The 15804-nt window shown below is 41.4% G+C and overlaps 1 protein-coding gene across 2 annotated transcripts; it reads left to right on the forward strand.

The window, feature by feature from the left end:
* Positions 1–539: 539 nt before the first annotated feature.
* On the forward strand, positions 540–11677 carry cabp4 (calcium binding protein 4). Of its 2 annotated transcripts, XM_060930977.1 has the most exons (7): positions 540–574; positions 678–831; positions 6990–7020; positions 7731–7874; positions 8237–8346; positions 9612–9759; positions 11605–11677. In XM_060930977.1, the coding sequence occupies exons 1-7, from the start codon at positions 540–542 to the stop codon at positions 11631–11633; spliced, it is 651 nt and encodes a 216-aa protein (XP_060786960.1). In that variant the 3' UTR covers positions 11634–11677. The 2 variants fall into 2 exon arrangements, with proteins under 2 accessions (XP_060786960.1, XP_060786958.1); XM_060930975.1 differs by lacking the exons at positions 540–574; positions 678–831 and adding an exon at positions 5378–5728.
* The last annotated feature ends 4127 nt before the right edge of the window (positions 11678–15804 follow it).

Below are 15804 nucleotides of genomic sequence, written 5' to 3' on the forward strand. Positions count from 1 at the left end.
TTAAATATTGCACAATCGAGGAGTAAAGACTGCTTTTCCTGAAACTCTTGCCTCAGTCGTGGTGTCTGTGGTGGGATGATGTTGATACGACCTAACGCAGTGAAGTAATCCCGTTCCTTGACAAATTTTTTTTTACTTTCCCCCTCTCATACATTTATGATTATTTTCTCACAAATTTATTAATTCAATCTTAGAGAATATCTGAGTTTTTTTCTTGTAAATTTATTTCTTTAATCTCAGAAATTCTGTTTTTTCCCTCAAAATATTACCACCCACCCAATCTCTGTATGTTTGTTTTTTTTACCTCCAACGGCTTAATACACCACTGTAACGTTTAGACACAACTCCTTTAGCTATTCTTTAGCTAGTGAACTAGCCTTATTGTATTGTGAACTTTATATAAAACCCTAATCTACATCGTGTATCATTACTGTGTAGAAAAGTCTTTTACAGCCATTGATTATGCCACAGTGTTAAGTGAACTGTGCAACCATTATCACATCTCACATGGAATAAAATCTGCATTTTCTTTCTTCAGCATGTCTCAGAAGAATAAATCATCTTCAAGTCAAAAGTAAGTGATTTCAGAACCGTGCTGAGGTGACGATGAAAGCTTAAGTGCTGAGTTGCACCTTTAAAGTCGTGAAGTGAGTGCAAACATTTTTCTTTCTCCTCAGTTCTTCCTCCAGTTCCTCTGCTCCATCAGATCCTCCGATACGCTCGGCTTTGAAAAGCAGCACTAAAGAACCTAAAGCTGGGAACCAGAAAAGAAAAATCAGCCAGAACTCTGCAACAGTGTACACGTCCTTCCTGAACACGCTGTTCGGACAGGTACGGCAGGTCACTACAGAGATGTTTACAGAACGTTTATACAGTCAAGCTGGAAAGTCTGCACACCCCTTTCACCTTCTCCATGTTTTATTACATTACAGACTTATTCTACAATAGATTGAGTTCATTTTTTGTCACAAAATTCTACACGAATAGCCCATAATGACAAAGTGAAAGCAGGTTTTTAGACATTTGTGCAAATTTATTAAAAATCAAAATGTAAAATATCATATGTACACAAGCGTGCACACCCTTTGATATGACACCCAAAAGTGCGCTGAGGTGCATTTTGTTTCCACTGATACTGCTTGAGATGTTTCTACAACTTAATTGGAGTCCACCTGTGGTAAATTCAGTTGATTGGACATGATTGGGGATTGGCAACACCTGCCTATAATATAAGGTCCCACAGTTGACAGTGCATGTCAGAGCAAACTCCAAGCCATGGGGTCAAAGGAATTATCTGCAGACCTCAGAAACAGGATGGTGTCAAGGCCTGGAGAAGGGGACAGAAAAATTTCTGCAGCTTTACAGGTCCCAAAGAGCACAGTGGCCACCATCATTCATAAATGGAAAAAGTTTGGAACCACCAAGAATCTTCCTAGACCTGGCCGCCTGGCCAAACCGAGCAATCAGGGAAGACGGGCCTTGGCCAGGGAGGTGAGCAGGAACCCGAGGGTCACTCTGACAGAGCTCCAGCGTATCCTTGTGGAGATGGGAGAACCTTTCAGAAGATCAACCATCCAGGCAGCACTCCACAAATCAGGCCTTTATGGTAGAGTGGCCAGACGGAAGCCACTCCTTAGTAAAAGACATATGACAGGCCGCTTGGAGTTTGCCAAAAGGCACCTAGAGGACACTCAAACCATGATAAACAAGATTCTCTGGTCTGATGAAACCAAAATTGAACTTTTTGGCCTGAATACCAAGCGTTACTTCTGGAGGAAACCAGGCACCGCTCATCACCTGGCTAATATCATCTCTACAGTGAAGTATGGCGGTGGCAGCATCATGATGTGGGGATGTTTTTCAGCAGCGGGAACGGGGCGACTAGTCCTGATAGAGGGAAAGATGAATGCAGCTAAGTACACCGAGATCCTTAAATAAAACCTGCTCCAGAGTGCTCTGGACCTCAGACTGGGGCGAAGTTTTACCTTCCAACATGACAACGACCTGAAGCACACAGCCAAGAGAACAAAGGAGTGGCTTCGGAGAAAGTCTGAATGTCCTTGAGGGGCCCAGCCAGAGCCCAGACCTGAATCCAACTGAACATCTGTGGAAGGAGCTGAAAATGGCTGTGTACCGATGCTCCCCATCCAACCTGATGGAGCTTGCAAGGATATGCCAAGAGGAATGGGCAAAAATGTCCAGAAACAAGTGTGCCAAGCTTGTAGCTTCTTTCCCAAGACGCCTTGAAGCTGTAATTGCTGCCAAAAGTGCATCAACCAAGTATTAGGCAAAGGGTGTGTACAGATATGTAACCCCTAAATAACCTATTTTTGTCGGTAAAATAAAATTGCATATTTTCTAAAAGCCTGTTTTCACTTTGTAATTATTGGTGATTGTGTGGAGACGTTTGAGGCAAAAAATGAACTCAATCTATTGTAGAATAAGTCTGTAACGTAATAAAACGTGGAGAAGGTGAACGGGGTGTGCAGACTTTCTGGCTTGACTGTACAAGTTATGAGTGAAAGAAGGGATGGAGATGTGATTCATTTAATATCAAAGCTAACGAGCTCTGAAATATTATAAATAAAGGAGTCGCCATTACAGTCCTGTCAGAGCTGTGGGGGGGAATTTGGCGGGAAAAAAATATTCGCGCACGCGCATGTCATTCGTCAGTAAGCGCGTGCTGGAGGATTACCACAGAGAGAGAGGGAAGGGTTGATTGATTGATTGATTCTCTCCTTCAACAACACTGTTGTATTTTAGCTAATGCGCTAATGTTAGCCATGTAGCTCGCTGTTTCCTTTCTCCAGTTATATCCTGTCAGAGATCCTCAAACAAAACAGCTGTTAGCGCGTTAGCTAAAGAAGAAATAATTAATCTCTTTCACCTGATATTCCACAACTCTGACAATCAACTTTTATATGTAAAATAAAGCTTTTATATTTATTCTCTTAACACTTCTGTCAAACTGAGAGAAAACTCCAGAACTGCGGCAGATAGACATTATTTATAGCTTCCTGTTTTCATAGAAAACCTTATATGCTTATATACATACCTCATGTCATGTGAACGAGATTTTATTGCGATATCGTGCTTTAGAAAATGCAGTCTTTCTTTTGTGTAACTATTTAATATCAGTTGAATTATTATTTTCTAAACGTATATGCAGTATTGCACATAAGATGTGACAGCATCACTTTATATAAGTTTTGACATCCAATAGTGAAAATTCTGAATTTAGAACAGAGATAAGATGCCGCTGACGAGAAGGCAATGAGTCTTCTCGAGGGTTAAAGTGATGTTTCTGGAGCGTTCAGTGTAAAGAAAAGGCTGCAGGTGCAGAACATTCTTCATCACTCAGTAAGCGAAGGCAGGGAGATGATCGCATTATCCAGCCTGACCTTCTGAAATGATTGTGCTCCTACATTATATATTTTCCTTAATGCCAAACGATTTATATCTTTACCATAACCGCTAACTTCGCCACTGCTGACTGGAAAACAGCACGTAGCTGGACATCGAGCTAACGGTCCGAGGGAAGCAGGAATACTGTGGATAAAAGGCACCGTCCTCAGCTTTACCTGACAACTAGACATTACTGTGACTGCAGTCAGAAAAGTGAATAGATGAGGTGTGTGTGTGTGTGTGTGTGTGTGTGTGTGTGTGTGTGTGTGTGTGTGTGTGTGTGTGAGACATCCAAACACTCCGCTTCCTCGCCCCGAGGCTGAAAGATAAGATGATTACAAGCATATTAATAACTTGTGATGATGAATCACTGTCTGTCTCTTTACATCTCTAGTGTGCAAGTGTGAAACACAAAATAATGACATGGTGTGTGTGTGTGTGTGTGTGTGTGTGTGTGTGTGTGTGTGTGTGTGTGTGTTTATAAAAAAAATCACATATTTCTTATTAGGATTAAAAGTTTTTTGTAGCTTTAAAATTTGATTTGATTTTGTGTGTGTGTGTGTAGGCAGTCACACAAGTCATTTTGTAGGTGTACAATTTCTAACTGTAATCCATCTGTTGTTCGGATCAAAGTATCGGCACCCCAAACCACCCCGAGCATATATGATTTGAACGCTGATGAGCTACAGCTATACTACAGCACCCAGGGAGCAGTTGGGGATTAGGGGCCTTGCTCGAGGGCACTTCAGCTGTGATACAGAGGGAGGGGAAAGTGCTGTTCATTTACTAATCTCCCCTCACATTTTTCCTGCTGGTCGTGGGAATTGAACCAGCAACCCTTTGGGCCCAAGGCTGCATCTCTAACCTTCAGGCCATGGCTGCCAAATTTTACTCTTTTTCTAATTTGCCTTTACATTTTTTGCCCAGATGTGGGGATGTGTACACAATGTTTTAAAACTAATATCATGGAAAAGTGATAAAACAATATTTGCATTTGTTCAGTGGGGGCGGCACAGTGGTGTAGTGGTCAGCGCTGTCGCCTCACAGCAAGAAGGTCCGGGTTCGAGCCCCGTGGCCGGCGAGGGCCTTTCTGTGTGGAGTTTGCATGTTCTCCCCGTGTCCGCGTGGGTTTCCTCCGGGTGCTCCGGTTTCCCCCACAGTCCAAAGACATGCAGTTAGGTTAACATGGGGTGGCCTTGGGCTGAGGTGCCCTTGAGCGAGGTACCGAACCCCTGACTGCTCCCCGGGCGCTCTGGTGTGGCTGCCCACTGCTCTGGGTGTGTGTGTGTGTGTGTGTGTGTGTGTGTGTTCACTGCTTCAGATGGGTTAAATGCAGAGGATGAATCTCACTGTGCTGGAAGTGTGCATGTGACGAATAAAGTTTTCTAAAAAAATTCTAAAAATTATAAGACAATGAGTGGAGGAGAAGAAGAAAACGAAGCCCTTTAATTTATTTCACCTTCCCTCTGTGATAAAATGTGATGAGGTGACAGTTTATTCCTTTATTAGAATGTTCATAATCAGAGTAAAGAATCAACATCAGCAGTACAACTGTGAAATTCATATTAAAACCTGCTGGAAAAGGCTTACAAGGCTTCAGGGGATGCAAACTAACACACCTCCCCACCTCAACCAATCAGGATTCACCTACACAGGACTGAAGGTACACACACTGCACGGGGAGGATTTAGGAGGGAGTCCATCAGGATGCCTCTGAGACACGCTTACCCATAATCCACCACGCTGAGAAGCAACACAAAGAGCTTTCCTTGACCCAAAAAGGGGAGGAGCTACAGAGGGTGGAGAGGGGAAGAGGTGATTCAAGGGAAGTGCTATGTGGCTGTATTGAGGTTTTTCACCCACGTGACCAAGTCATGTGATGCATCGTTAGGCTGCCATTTTGGACGTCACGGCTCGAATCAGTTTGAATGCGAGGAAGGCGACAAACGAAAAACATAAAAGAAAAAGGAGCGAGATGCAGAAAACACCTTCACTATCCAGCGACGTAGGGCATTTACAGGGCGAGCAGAGGGAGAGGTATTTGCAAAAATTGAGGTTAGCGGGCTTAGAGAACGACGTTTACCTGCTTCCACCAGGATTGTTCACTGACGTACGGAAGTACACGAAGCCCTCGTCTTTACCTGACTTCGGCCCACAGGATCTGTATACCTATGTCGTTAAAAACCCATCGCCATACACAGGTATTGATCTGAAAGCGTATAAGAGTTTGGATGCCTACAAATATTTTGTGTCAGGCTGGGTAACATGCCTACATCAGCGGGTCGTCCCTGGAGCCGGTGGTCGCCATCTGATTACAGCTAAGGTTTGTTCACATTTTCATTTACTTTCGGTCCTCAGGATAAACAAAATGTTATTAAATGTCATTGAAATAACTTCTTAGTCTGTTGAGACATGGCCCGTTATAAATTTGCCGTTACCAGGCAATGACCAAGAACTGTATTATTAGGGTCGGTGTCTGTGTTGTAGCAGTGTACTAGCAGCTAGCTGTTAGCACTAGCTAATGTCAACAACATAGTAGCTGGTATGTTACTGTAGCAATGTTTACATTCAGTCATTTGGATGACTGTTAAAACCTTTCAGTCTCAAGTTTTTCCTTTACTGTATTTACTAGTTTACTGTAATTATGATCCGGCAGCTATTTACACCGGATCCAGTGTAAATAGCTGCCGGAGCGCGCTCCAGCTTGCTCCCCCTCAGATTAAGCGGCGCGCTCCGGAACCTCGGCCGGAGCACTCCGGGAGCAAGCCGGAGCGTGCTGCTTAATCTGAGGGGGAGCAAGCTGGAGCGCGCTCCGGCAGCTATTTACACTGGATCCGGTGTAAATAGCTGCCGGATCATAATTACAGTAAACTAGTAAATACAGTAAAGGAAAAACTTGAGACTGAAAGGTTTTAACAGTCATCCAAATGACTGAACGTAAACATTGCTACAGTAACATACTAGCTACTATGTTGTTGACATTAGCTAGCTTGACCTTCAAAATGGCGGACACCGGGGCGTCACGTGACCCTGTGACGTCAGGTGAAAAACCTCAATAGAGATGGTGTGTGTGTGTGTGTGTGTGTGTGTGTGTGTGTTTACTGTAGAAAGTGTTGCTATTTCATCATGTTAGTCACTGCATATGTTTATACTGACATCACGCACAGCGAAGCATGATGTGGTGTTATCCAATTAAACTGTGTGTGTGTGTGTGTGTGTGTGTGTGTGTGTGTGTGGTTCTTCTGTCTCATCTGTTTTGTGTCTCTGATTTTTTTTTTTTTTTACTTTCTCTCTGTTGTAGAGTCCACGTGTCTTTTTCACTGTATTTATTGGCTCTGGAACTTCTTAGCGTTTCTAAATGAAAACAAAAGGCAAAATAAATGTGCTGAGCTGCTGTGAAATGTGTGTGTGTGTGTGTGTGTGTGTGTGTGTGTGTGTGTGTGTGTGTGTGTGTGAGTGATAGTGAATAGTGGTAAATAGTGAATATTTATGGCCCACATTTCCTGGGGCTCTAAGGATTTCCATATTTAGTTTCTGTTTGAGTCATGATATTCTCTCTCTCTCTCTCTCTCTCCCTGTGACAGGACAGAAAGCTGATGCCGGAGGAGTTGGATGGTATGTACAGCACAGCACTGCTCAATTCTGGACTCTGATTGGTCATCGGGTGTTGATTAATTCTCCCTAACAGCAGCTCTGACAGTAGTGCAGCTTTATATTAATGTGCTCATTCTGATATGTTACGGTTTCTATAGTAACGTATCATTCACAGGGGCGTGTCCAGCGGACGCTCTACTGATGATAAATTGATTTAAAAGTTTTCTTAATGTAAAGAGAAATGTGTGTGTGTGTGTGTGTGTGTGTGTGTGTGTGTGTGTGTGTGTAACGTTTCTGGAAGGAGTCTCCAGTGTGAGTGCTGTGTAACAGTCAGAGGGGAAGCTGGGGCTTTAAGGACAGAGGAGTTTACACTTCTTTACCGTTTCTCATGAACATAACAAGCTGCAATTTTTTTCTTCCTTTTTAATTAACTTCAAGAGAGAAAAGAGAGTCTGGTTAGGGAAATGACTGTTTATAGCTGCTATAATGTCAGTCATGACATGCTGTTAAAGGAAAATAATCAACTTCAGGGTGGTAACAGGAACTCTGCACCATCACACCACCCCATCATTTAGTATTTTACTGTAACACACACACACACACACACACACACACACACACACACACACACACACAGTTTCTTACATACAATCTAAAGATATTTGATCTTTAAAAGAATTTTAGTTTGACCAAATTCGCTAATGTGTGTGTGTGTGTGTGTGTGTGTATAGAACTGCAGCTTGCCTTTAAGGAGTTTGATTATGATCAGGACGGATATCTGCATTATAAAGACGTGGCAGACTGCATGAGGACGATGGGGTACATGCCCACAGAGATGGAGCTGATCGAGATCATCCAGCAGATCAAGATGAAATGTGTGTGTGTGTGTGTGTGTGTGTGTGTGTGTGTGTGTGTGTGTGTGTTTCAGACACCAATGTTTCTGTGTCTTGTCATCAGTGAGATGATCAACATGATGAACTCTTTCTTTCTGTGATTAAAACATGACAGTACTTCAGTGTGTTACATTTAGGACGCACACACAGTGATATCATGAATAATAAACTGATTGCATCATGTGGCTGACGAACCCTAACCCTACCTTAAAGCTTTATCTGTAACTGAAATCAGATACATTTACACATGCAGAGTATTTCTCAAGATGACAGAAGGAGGAGCTTATAGACTTTAAATATCAGATTTTGTGTGTGTGTGTGTGTGTGTGTGTGTGTGTGTGTAGGGGGCGGTCATGTAGATTTTGATGATTTCTGTGAGCTCATGGGTCCGAGGATGCTGATGGAGACGGCTCACATGGTGGGAATGCGAGAGCTGCACTGTGCTTTCAAACAGGTGAGTAACACGGCACCTAATGAAGTACCAGTGAAGTCTCAAACTCCAGCTTAGAGCTTACGATACGACCGCGATGGAGCGCGACATGAGAGGAGCCCATATCCACAGTGACTGGTTCACTCCTGGCTGGCTCGCCTGCCAACTGTGCAAATTTAGATCTGGACAATTTCTTCCATCATCAAACTACTTTTACTACTGGACTGTTTCCTGCAACGTGATTCCATCTGATTGTCACGTCCCAGAGTACCATTAGTTCCTGTTGGTGATGACCTTGAGCTGAAAAACCACAGGTGTAACCTTTAGCTTGGGTCAGTGGTTAACAGGAACATAAGGCCAGTTTTCTCATCACTGGAATTGGCTCTCTGTTGGTGGTGTCCAGTGACACAGTTTAAACCGTTTTTGATGTACAGGTCACATCCGACCCAATCAGTGTGTGTGAGTCAGAAGAGTTGATTCAGTATTTGAATCAGCTCTGCCACAGAAAATTGAGTTTCTTCTGACTGATGGGAGGAGCCTATGGTACATCCTCACTTTATAATCTATTTCTTAATCTTGTTCTTTATTCAGAAACAAAATGAAATGGGGGCGGCACGGTGGTGTAGTGGTTAGCGCTGTCGCCTCACAGCAAGAAGGTCCTGGGTTCGAGCCCCGGGGCCGGCGAGGGCCTTTCTGTGTGGAGTTTGCATGTTCTCCCCGTGTCCGCGTGGGTTTCCTCCGGGTGCTCCGGTTTCCCCCACAGTCCAAAGACATGCAGGTTAGGTTAACTGGTGACTCTAAATTGAGCGTAGGTGTGAATGTGAGTGTGAATGGTTGTCTGTGTCTATGTGTCAGCCCTGTGATGACCTGGCGACTTGTCCAGGGTGAACCCCGCCTTTCACCCGTAGTCAGCTGGGATAGGATCCAGCTCGCCTGCGACCCTGTAGAACAGGATAAAGCGGCTACAGATAATGAGATGAGATGAAAATGAAATGGATACTTCTGTTATTTTGTTCAGTCTGAATCCTGAAATGGGTTTGGACCAGAATTGAAGTGTTGCAATGGATTGGCGTCCCATCCAGAGTGCATCCCTGTCCAGATCCCAGTCTTCTTGGGACAGACTCGGGATCCACCTCAACCCTGAGCAGGATACCGATACTGAAGATCAATCTGACTAAGATCAGACCACACTCCTGCTCTAATGAGGCAGGAAAAAAACAAGAGCTTGATCTAAACGCACGACTGACTGTATGTGGTACGATATTCATTCCTCTCCCTCTCTCTCTCAGTTTGACTGTAATGGAGATGGAAGGATCAGCTTCGAGGAGCTGAAAGAGTCGATGAAGACACTGCTGGGTGAAAAACTGAAGAAGGGAGAGCTGGAGGAGATTCTGTCTGACATCGACCTTAATGGAGACGGAACTGTGGACTTTGATGGTAAGAAACTGTGATTAGAAATCATCCATGAGGTGTTCAGGTCATTTTGAGATAAATCAGTGGATTATGGATTGACATGAGAGTGGATTTATCTGAGCCGTTGTCAGACTTGTTACCAAGACGATGAGTCTATAGGACCAAACCAGTTGAGGAGGAGCATTTTATAATTACAGCAAATATCACACAGTTACTAAACAAAGGTCACGTAACTGTGTAACTGTTATTGCAAGTCGTCAAATTAATTCAAAATTTCTTTGTCCAAACAAACAATGGTCACAGTTTGAAGAAGCGGATTATGCCGTGAGCTGGAGTTCATACGTCTCTGCTCTGGATCACGACTAATTAAAATGTGCACATCGTTTCTTTAGACGAACAAAACATAATCGTATTAATCTGAGGCAACATGAGCATGAATACAGTCACTGAATTTTCTGAACTAGTTGAACATCCAATAAAAACGAAAGCCAGTCGACAAATGAATCTGGAATGAGTGACAGTTGCTTCAAAGCCTTCTATTATTAACTGACACCTTGGAAGCCCCGCCCCTTCACCACATCTCACATTCGTGAAGTTTCTCTTGTCTCGATGTTTGAAAGATGCACTGACGTGGTGCTCTCACTTTGTCAGGGAAAAATGGAGAATGTTTTGAGTTCATTAATGTGGAATAGAATCGATCAGTGTGTGTTACACTTGGCTAACATTACGCATGTGTATGGCTAGCATTACGTACATATACAGCTAACATTACGCACGTGTATAGCTAACATTACGCACGTGTATGGCTAGCATTACATACATATGTAGTTAACATTGCACCCGTACAGTATATAGCTAACATTACGCGCGTGTATAGCTAACATTATATACGTATGTAGCCAACATTATGTACATATAAGGCTAACATTACGTATGTGTATAACTAACATTACATGCATATGTAGCTAACATTATGCATATGTACAGCTAACATTACACATGTATAGAGCTAACATTACGTACATAGGTAGCTAACATTACATACATAGTCATATATGTATGTAATGTTAGCTACATATGTGCGTAATGTTAGCCATACTGTATAACATTACATACATATGTAGCTAACATTATATACATATATAGCTAACATTACGCATGTGTATGGCTAACATTACTTACATATGTAGTTAACATTACGCACGTGTATAGCTAACATTACGCATTACGTATATTGCTAGCATTACTTACATATATAGCTAACATTACATATGTGCGTATGTCTAACATTACACACGCGTATAGCCTGGTCACATGGCCGTAATGAACCCCGAGAGGAACAGAGAGAAGTAAATCTGTTAATTGAAGGAGCCGAGTGGCTGTAAATCTACAGCAGAAGGCTGATGTTTTCAGGGTCTCACTTCCTCCGTCTCTTACGGACTCTCAGACACGAGGCTTGAAGAATAAACAGCACAGATCATTTAGCGTGAGGTCATTTACCCCGATGACTGAATGATAATTAACATTCCACGTTAAACGCTAATCTCTACAGATATTTAAAACGTGTTAGAGTCTAAAATGATTTTACATTCTGCTAAACTGTTAGCTATAAACATCCCTGAGCTGCTCGTGATTTTATCCTGCGGTACATTTTAGATCCTTTAATGATTCGTTAACAGATTAAAATAATACTGCTGCTCTGCTCTAACATTAGAACGAGCTCATTAACATAAACCTGCTGTTACGGAAAATTAATCAACACCTCCTGACCTCTGCTTCCTCAGTGCTCAACTGTACAGGGTGTTAATGTTCGTTATAAGATTAATAATTCATGTTAATAATCAGTGCTCTTCTGTTTCTCTCTTCCAGAGTTCGTGATGATGCTCTCGGCTCGGTGACGTTCTCCTGGAGTTCCGGCGAAACGTTTCAGCTTTAAATTCACCTCATTATTAAATATTTTATTCAGCAGTTAAAGACTAAAGATGTGCTGCATGTAGTGTTTAAAAAATATTAAATATTCAATAAATATATAAAATTATTCTGAAACTGTCATGTGGCTTTTTAAATAAATGTTCAAATTAAAGATCAGGATTTAGTTCATTTTTTAATTTCATGTTTGTTTTTTAGTTAAAACATGCTGTCTGTTTTAGTAAAAATACCATACAGATAAAAACAGGAAATATTTACTATATTAAACCAGTGAGGTTTTTAATTTATTGATTAAGAATCACCATGAATAATTATTTCATAATATAAATATGCTCATCATTACACTGCTTTTCCTTCAGATAGTGTGTGTGTGTGTGTGTTTATATAATACTGAAGACCAAATGTCCCACAAGGATAAATAAGAAAAATCAGACAGTTTTGACGTCGTGGGGACGTTTGGATGGTTCCCACAAGGAAGGTAGCAGTGTTCACCAAAACAAAGTTTATTTTTTCATTCCTGAGTTTATGATGAGGTTTAGGTGCAGGGTGCTGCAATAATAAGGTCAGTGGACGGTCCTCAGAAGGAGCTCAAGACAAATGTGTGTGTATGACGCCACCTAGTGGAGGAGATCAGTTCTGTCTCAGAGACACACGGAGATTAAGAATCATTTTTAGTTTTATTTTAAATTAAAATGAACATAAATATCCAAGCCAAAAAAAAAAAAAGCACAATTCTGTAAAAAAGAAAATCTCAAATGATTTTAATCGATTTGTTCAACTGTACACTTACAGAAAGATCAATTAAAACCAAACTGTTATTATGCAGGGAAAAAAATGCTAAATGGTTTTAATAAGGCAAAACGTGTTAGTGCGTTTGCATGGTGTGGAAAACACGCAAAATATTTTCTTCAACACAACGATCCACTTTTCTTCTGTTCAAATCGCCACAGTATATAAAAAACTAAACACTGAAAACTAACATACAACAAAACCTCTGACGAAACACACTGTAGGTTTGGTTTTGTTCATCAATCGTGGATTTTCCACCACACTCGGGTCTAACTAAAGTCACCGAACAACAACAATCGTAATGAGATTAAAATGACCTCTGGAAGTCAGTCATGTGAGCAGGCACGTGCTGATCCACAACTCCGATCACAATCACTGGATCAGAGTTTAGTTTATGAAATCAAAACCTCTTCAGTTCAGAGTCACGTTTTAAACTCATGATGCACTGAAATTCCCAAAGGAGAAAGAAATATCTTAAAGAATTAAAAACCCCTGACCATTCAGTACACAGACCTGCAATGAAGCATCAAATCTCACACTTATGGGCTACAAATACTGTAATTAAATACTTAATTTCCTTAAATAATTAAAAACTCATCATGGTAAATTTGAAGTGATTAATTAAAATACAGAGTATTGTGGGATTTCACTTAGTTTTTATTCAGGCAAATAAACAAGAAACTGCTGAAGCGTTTGTGCTTTTTTATTTTTTTAATAATCTTTCCCCCAGCGAGCCGCACTCACACATCACTTATTAAAACTCCGCTCGGGAAGGCCTGGGGAATTCTTTTACTCTGGCTCTAAAAATCCTGGAAACTAGTGTCAGTTTTTAATTTGTGTTTTTGTGTCGAGTGTTTTTCTCCACAAAGGCTCATTTGAGTGCATCATGATGTTCAACCTGTACAACCCCGGATCAGAAAAAAAAAAAGTTGGGGCAGAATGTGGAGCGGAAATTAAAACTGAACACTGATTTGTAAATAATTCCTGATCTGTATTGCACTCAAAACACCACAGTCGTTGGTGTTTTCCCCTCATTATCATCATAAGGCTTCCATGTTCCACAGTAAAGTTTTAACTGGTGTTTGTGGATGTAACTCCGTATTGTAGCTTGATAAAGGTTTTCTAGAGTAATCTCGAGCCCATGTGGTTCTATCAGCTGGAGATGAATGATGGTTCTTGATGGCGTCTGAGGGATCGGAGATCACAGGGGTTCAGATTAGGCTTGAGCTCTTTACACACTGAAACGCCTCCAGATTCCTTGAATGGTTTAATGATCTTCTGCACCGTAGAGGGTGAAATATCCAAATCCCTTCCTGTCTTTCTTTGAGGAACATTGATTTTAAACATTTCAATAATTTTCACAGATTTGTTGGTAAACTGGAGATCCTCGGCCCGTCTTCACTCCTCAAAGACTCGGCCTTTCCTGGAGACTGATTCTGTACCAGATCGTGATTACAGTCACCTGTTTCACATCACATCATTATTTAATAGTTGTACCTCATTACTCGCCTTAAATTTCCTCGTCCCAACTTTTTTGCAATGTGCTGCAGGACTGAAACGCAGGAATGGATGGATATTAACAAATGAAATGAAGTCGACCAACAAAATATCTCGGGTTCATTCTGTCTGTAATGAAATACAAGTCAAAGTACATTTACACATCACTGATTTTTTTTTTTATATTTGTATTTTCCACACCATCCCAACTTTTCCTGATTCAGGGTTGCACGTTTGTGTTGCTTGAAGAGCATTTTCCATGTTGTGTATCTGATGATCAGCGCATGCCGAACTCCGAGTGCAATTTCATAAAGCGATTCAAGCAGAAACATGAAAACAATTAACAGGAGCACAATGATTACACACCGGCTGGTTTCTCTCAGGAGTTACAGATTTAACTTCCAAGTCACAAAAAGTATAGATTTTTTCCCCTAACTTTTTAAAATCAGGCATTTTTTATAATAATAATAATAATAATGTTTTACATTAAGTGCAAAGAAAATCACAGATTGCAGATTGATGGTTGAGGGAATTCTCTATAAAGAATTTAATTTATAAAATTTCTTTTATTAAATGTGTTTTGGTGAGTTATGAATAAACTTCACAAGTTGTGACTAAAGTAAAATATTTTCTATTAGTTTTGTTCTTTTAGCTGGTGAGTTTCTTTGGAATATCATGCAATCATTATTTATTAATTATTACTTAAAGGGATGCTCCAGTGGATTTACTCTTAAACCTGTGTTAATTAAAACGTAGTCGTAGGTTTCAGTCAAACTTTCATTTTCAGAGACCAAATAGAGTTCTAGAAAAATAATTTTTATTAAAATACCAGACGGGCCTCCTGCGGAAGTGATGTATGCGATGATGTGGCGTAGTGGAAGCTTGGAGCAACCCGGCTCTTTATATCCTCGGCTTACGTCGTGGTTGTGTTAGTTTTACAAGTATCCCTCATTGCGCAGCATATGTGCCAAAATGATGCTAAAAAGGGGGGACGATAAAATATCTTCAGTTTTTACGTGGCCAGAATCATCCAACTATTCGCAAGAAATGGATTCACGCCATCGGAAGACCTCAAACCAATCTGCCTGCGGTGCTCGACTTCTGCTCCCAACATTCTGAATCATCCTGTTTCAATGAATTGACTGAATTAAAAGGAAGATGAACGAGGGCTTCCAGAATAAAAAGAAAAGACGATGTTGTGGCAACAATATCTGCCCATCGTCCAGCTCCAAAAGTCCACCGGTGCAGTGCTGAGTGACGGAGACGACATCGCCGGGAGGTTAGTTTGGACTGTGCGCTACTGTGGTTCTCTGCGCTGTATTATCGGTGTCTGACCTGGTGAATTGTTATCAGTATTCCGATGCGTTGAGGCTCTTCAGCGTAAACTGGAATAAAATATAGGTAACATAGAAAACAATCACTGATGGACCAAGAGACGGAGCATTCGATTGAGCTTCAGGTCGACTCCGCTCCAGATGAGAGAGAAAACTCAGAACGTTTTGCATGAAACTCAATCACTTGAAATTTCTGAAGTTTTATTTCATGGTCGTTTCATTCATGTGCTCAGAACGTGAACTGACCAGAAAGAGGGATGTTGCTGTGCAGACAGATGAACCAGTCCGTGTTGGAATCGAGACAGAGACAGTTGTCTTCGAAGAGGAGATTATCCAGTGTTTTGGTAGGAGATGAAAGCGTCTCATTAAAGGATTTGTTCAAACTCCGCTAACAAAACCATGACGCAAGCGGAGGATATAAAGAGCCGAGTTGCTCCAAGCTTCCACTACGCCACGTCATACGCTGCTTCCGCAGGAGGCCCGTCTGGTATTTTAATAAAAATGCATTTTTCTAGAACAC

The sequence above is a fragment of the Neoarius graeffei genome, chromosome 10 (genome assembly GCF_027579695.1).
Source record: "Neoarius graeffei isolate fNeoGra1 chromosome 10, fNeoGra1.pri, whole genome shotgun sequence".
Taxonomy (NCBI): Eukaryota; Metazoa; Chordata; class Actinopteri; order Siluriformes; family Ariidae; genus Neoarius; species Neoarius graeffei.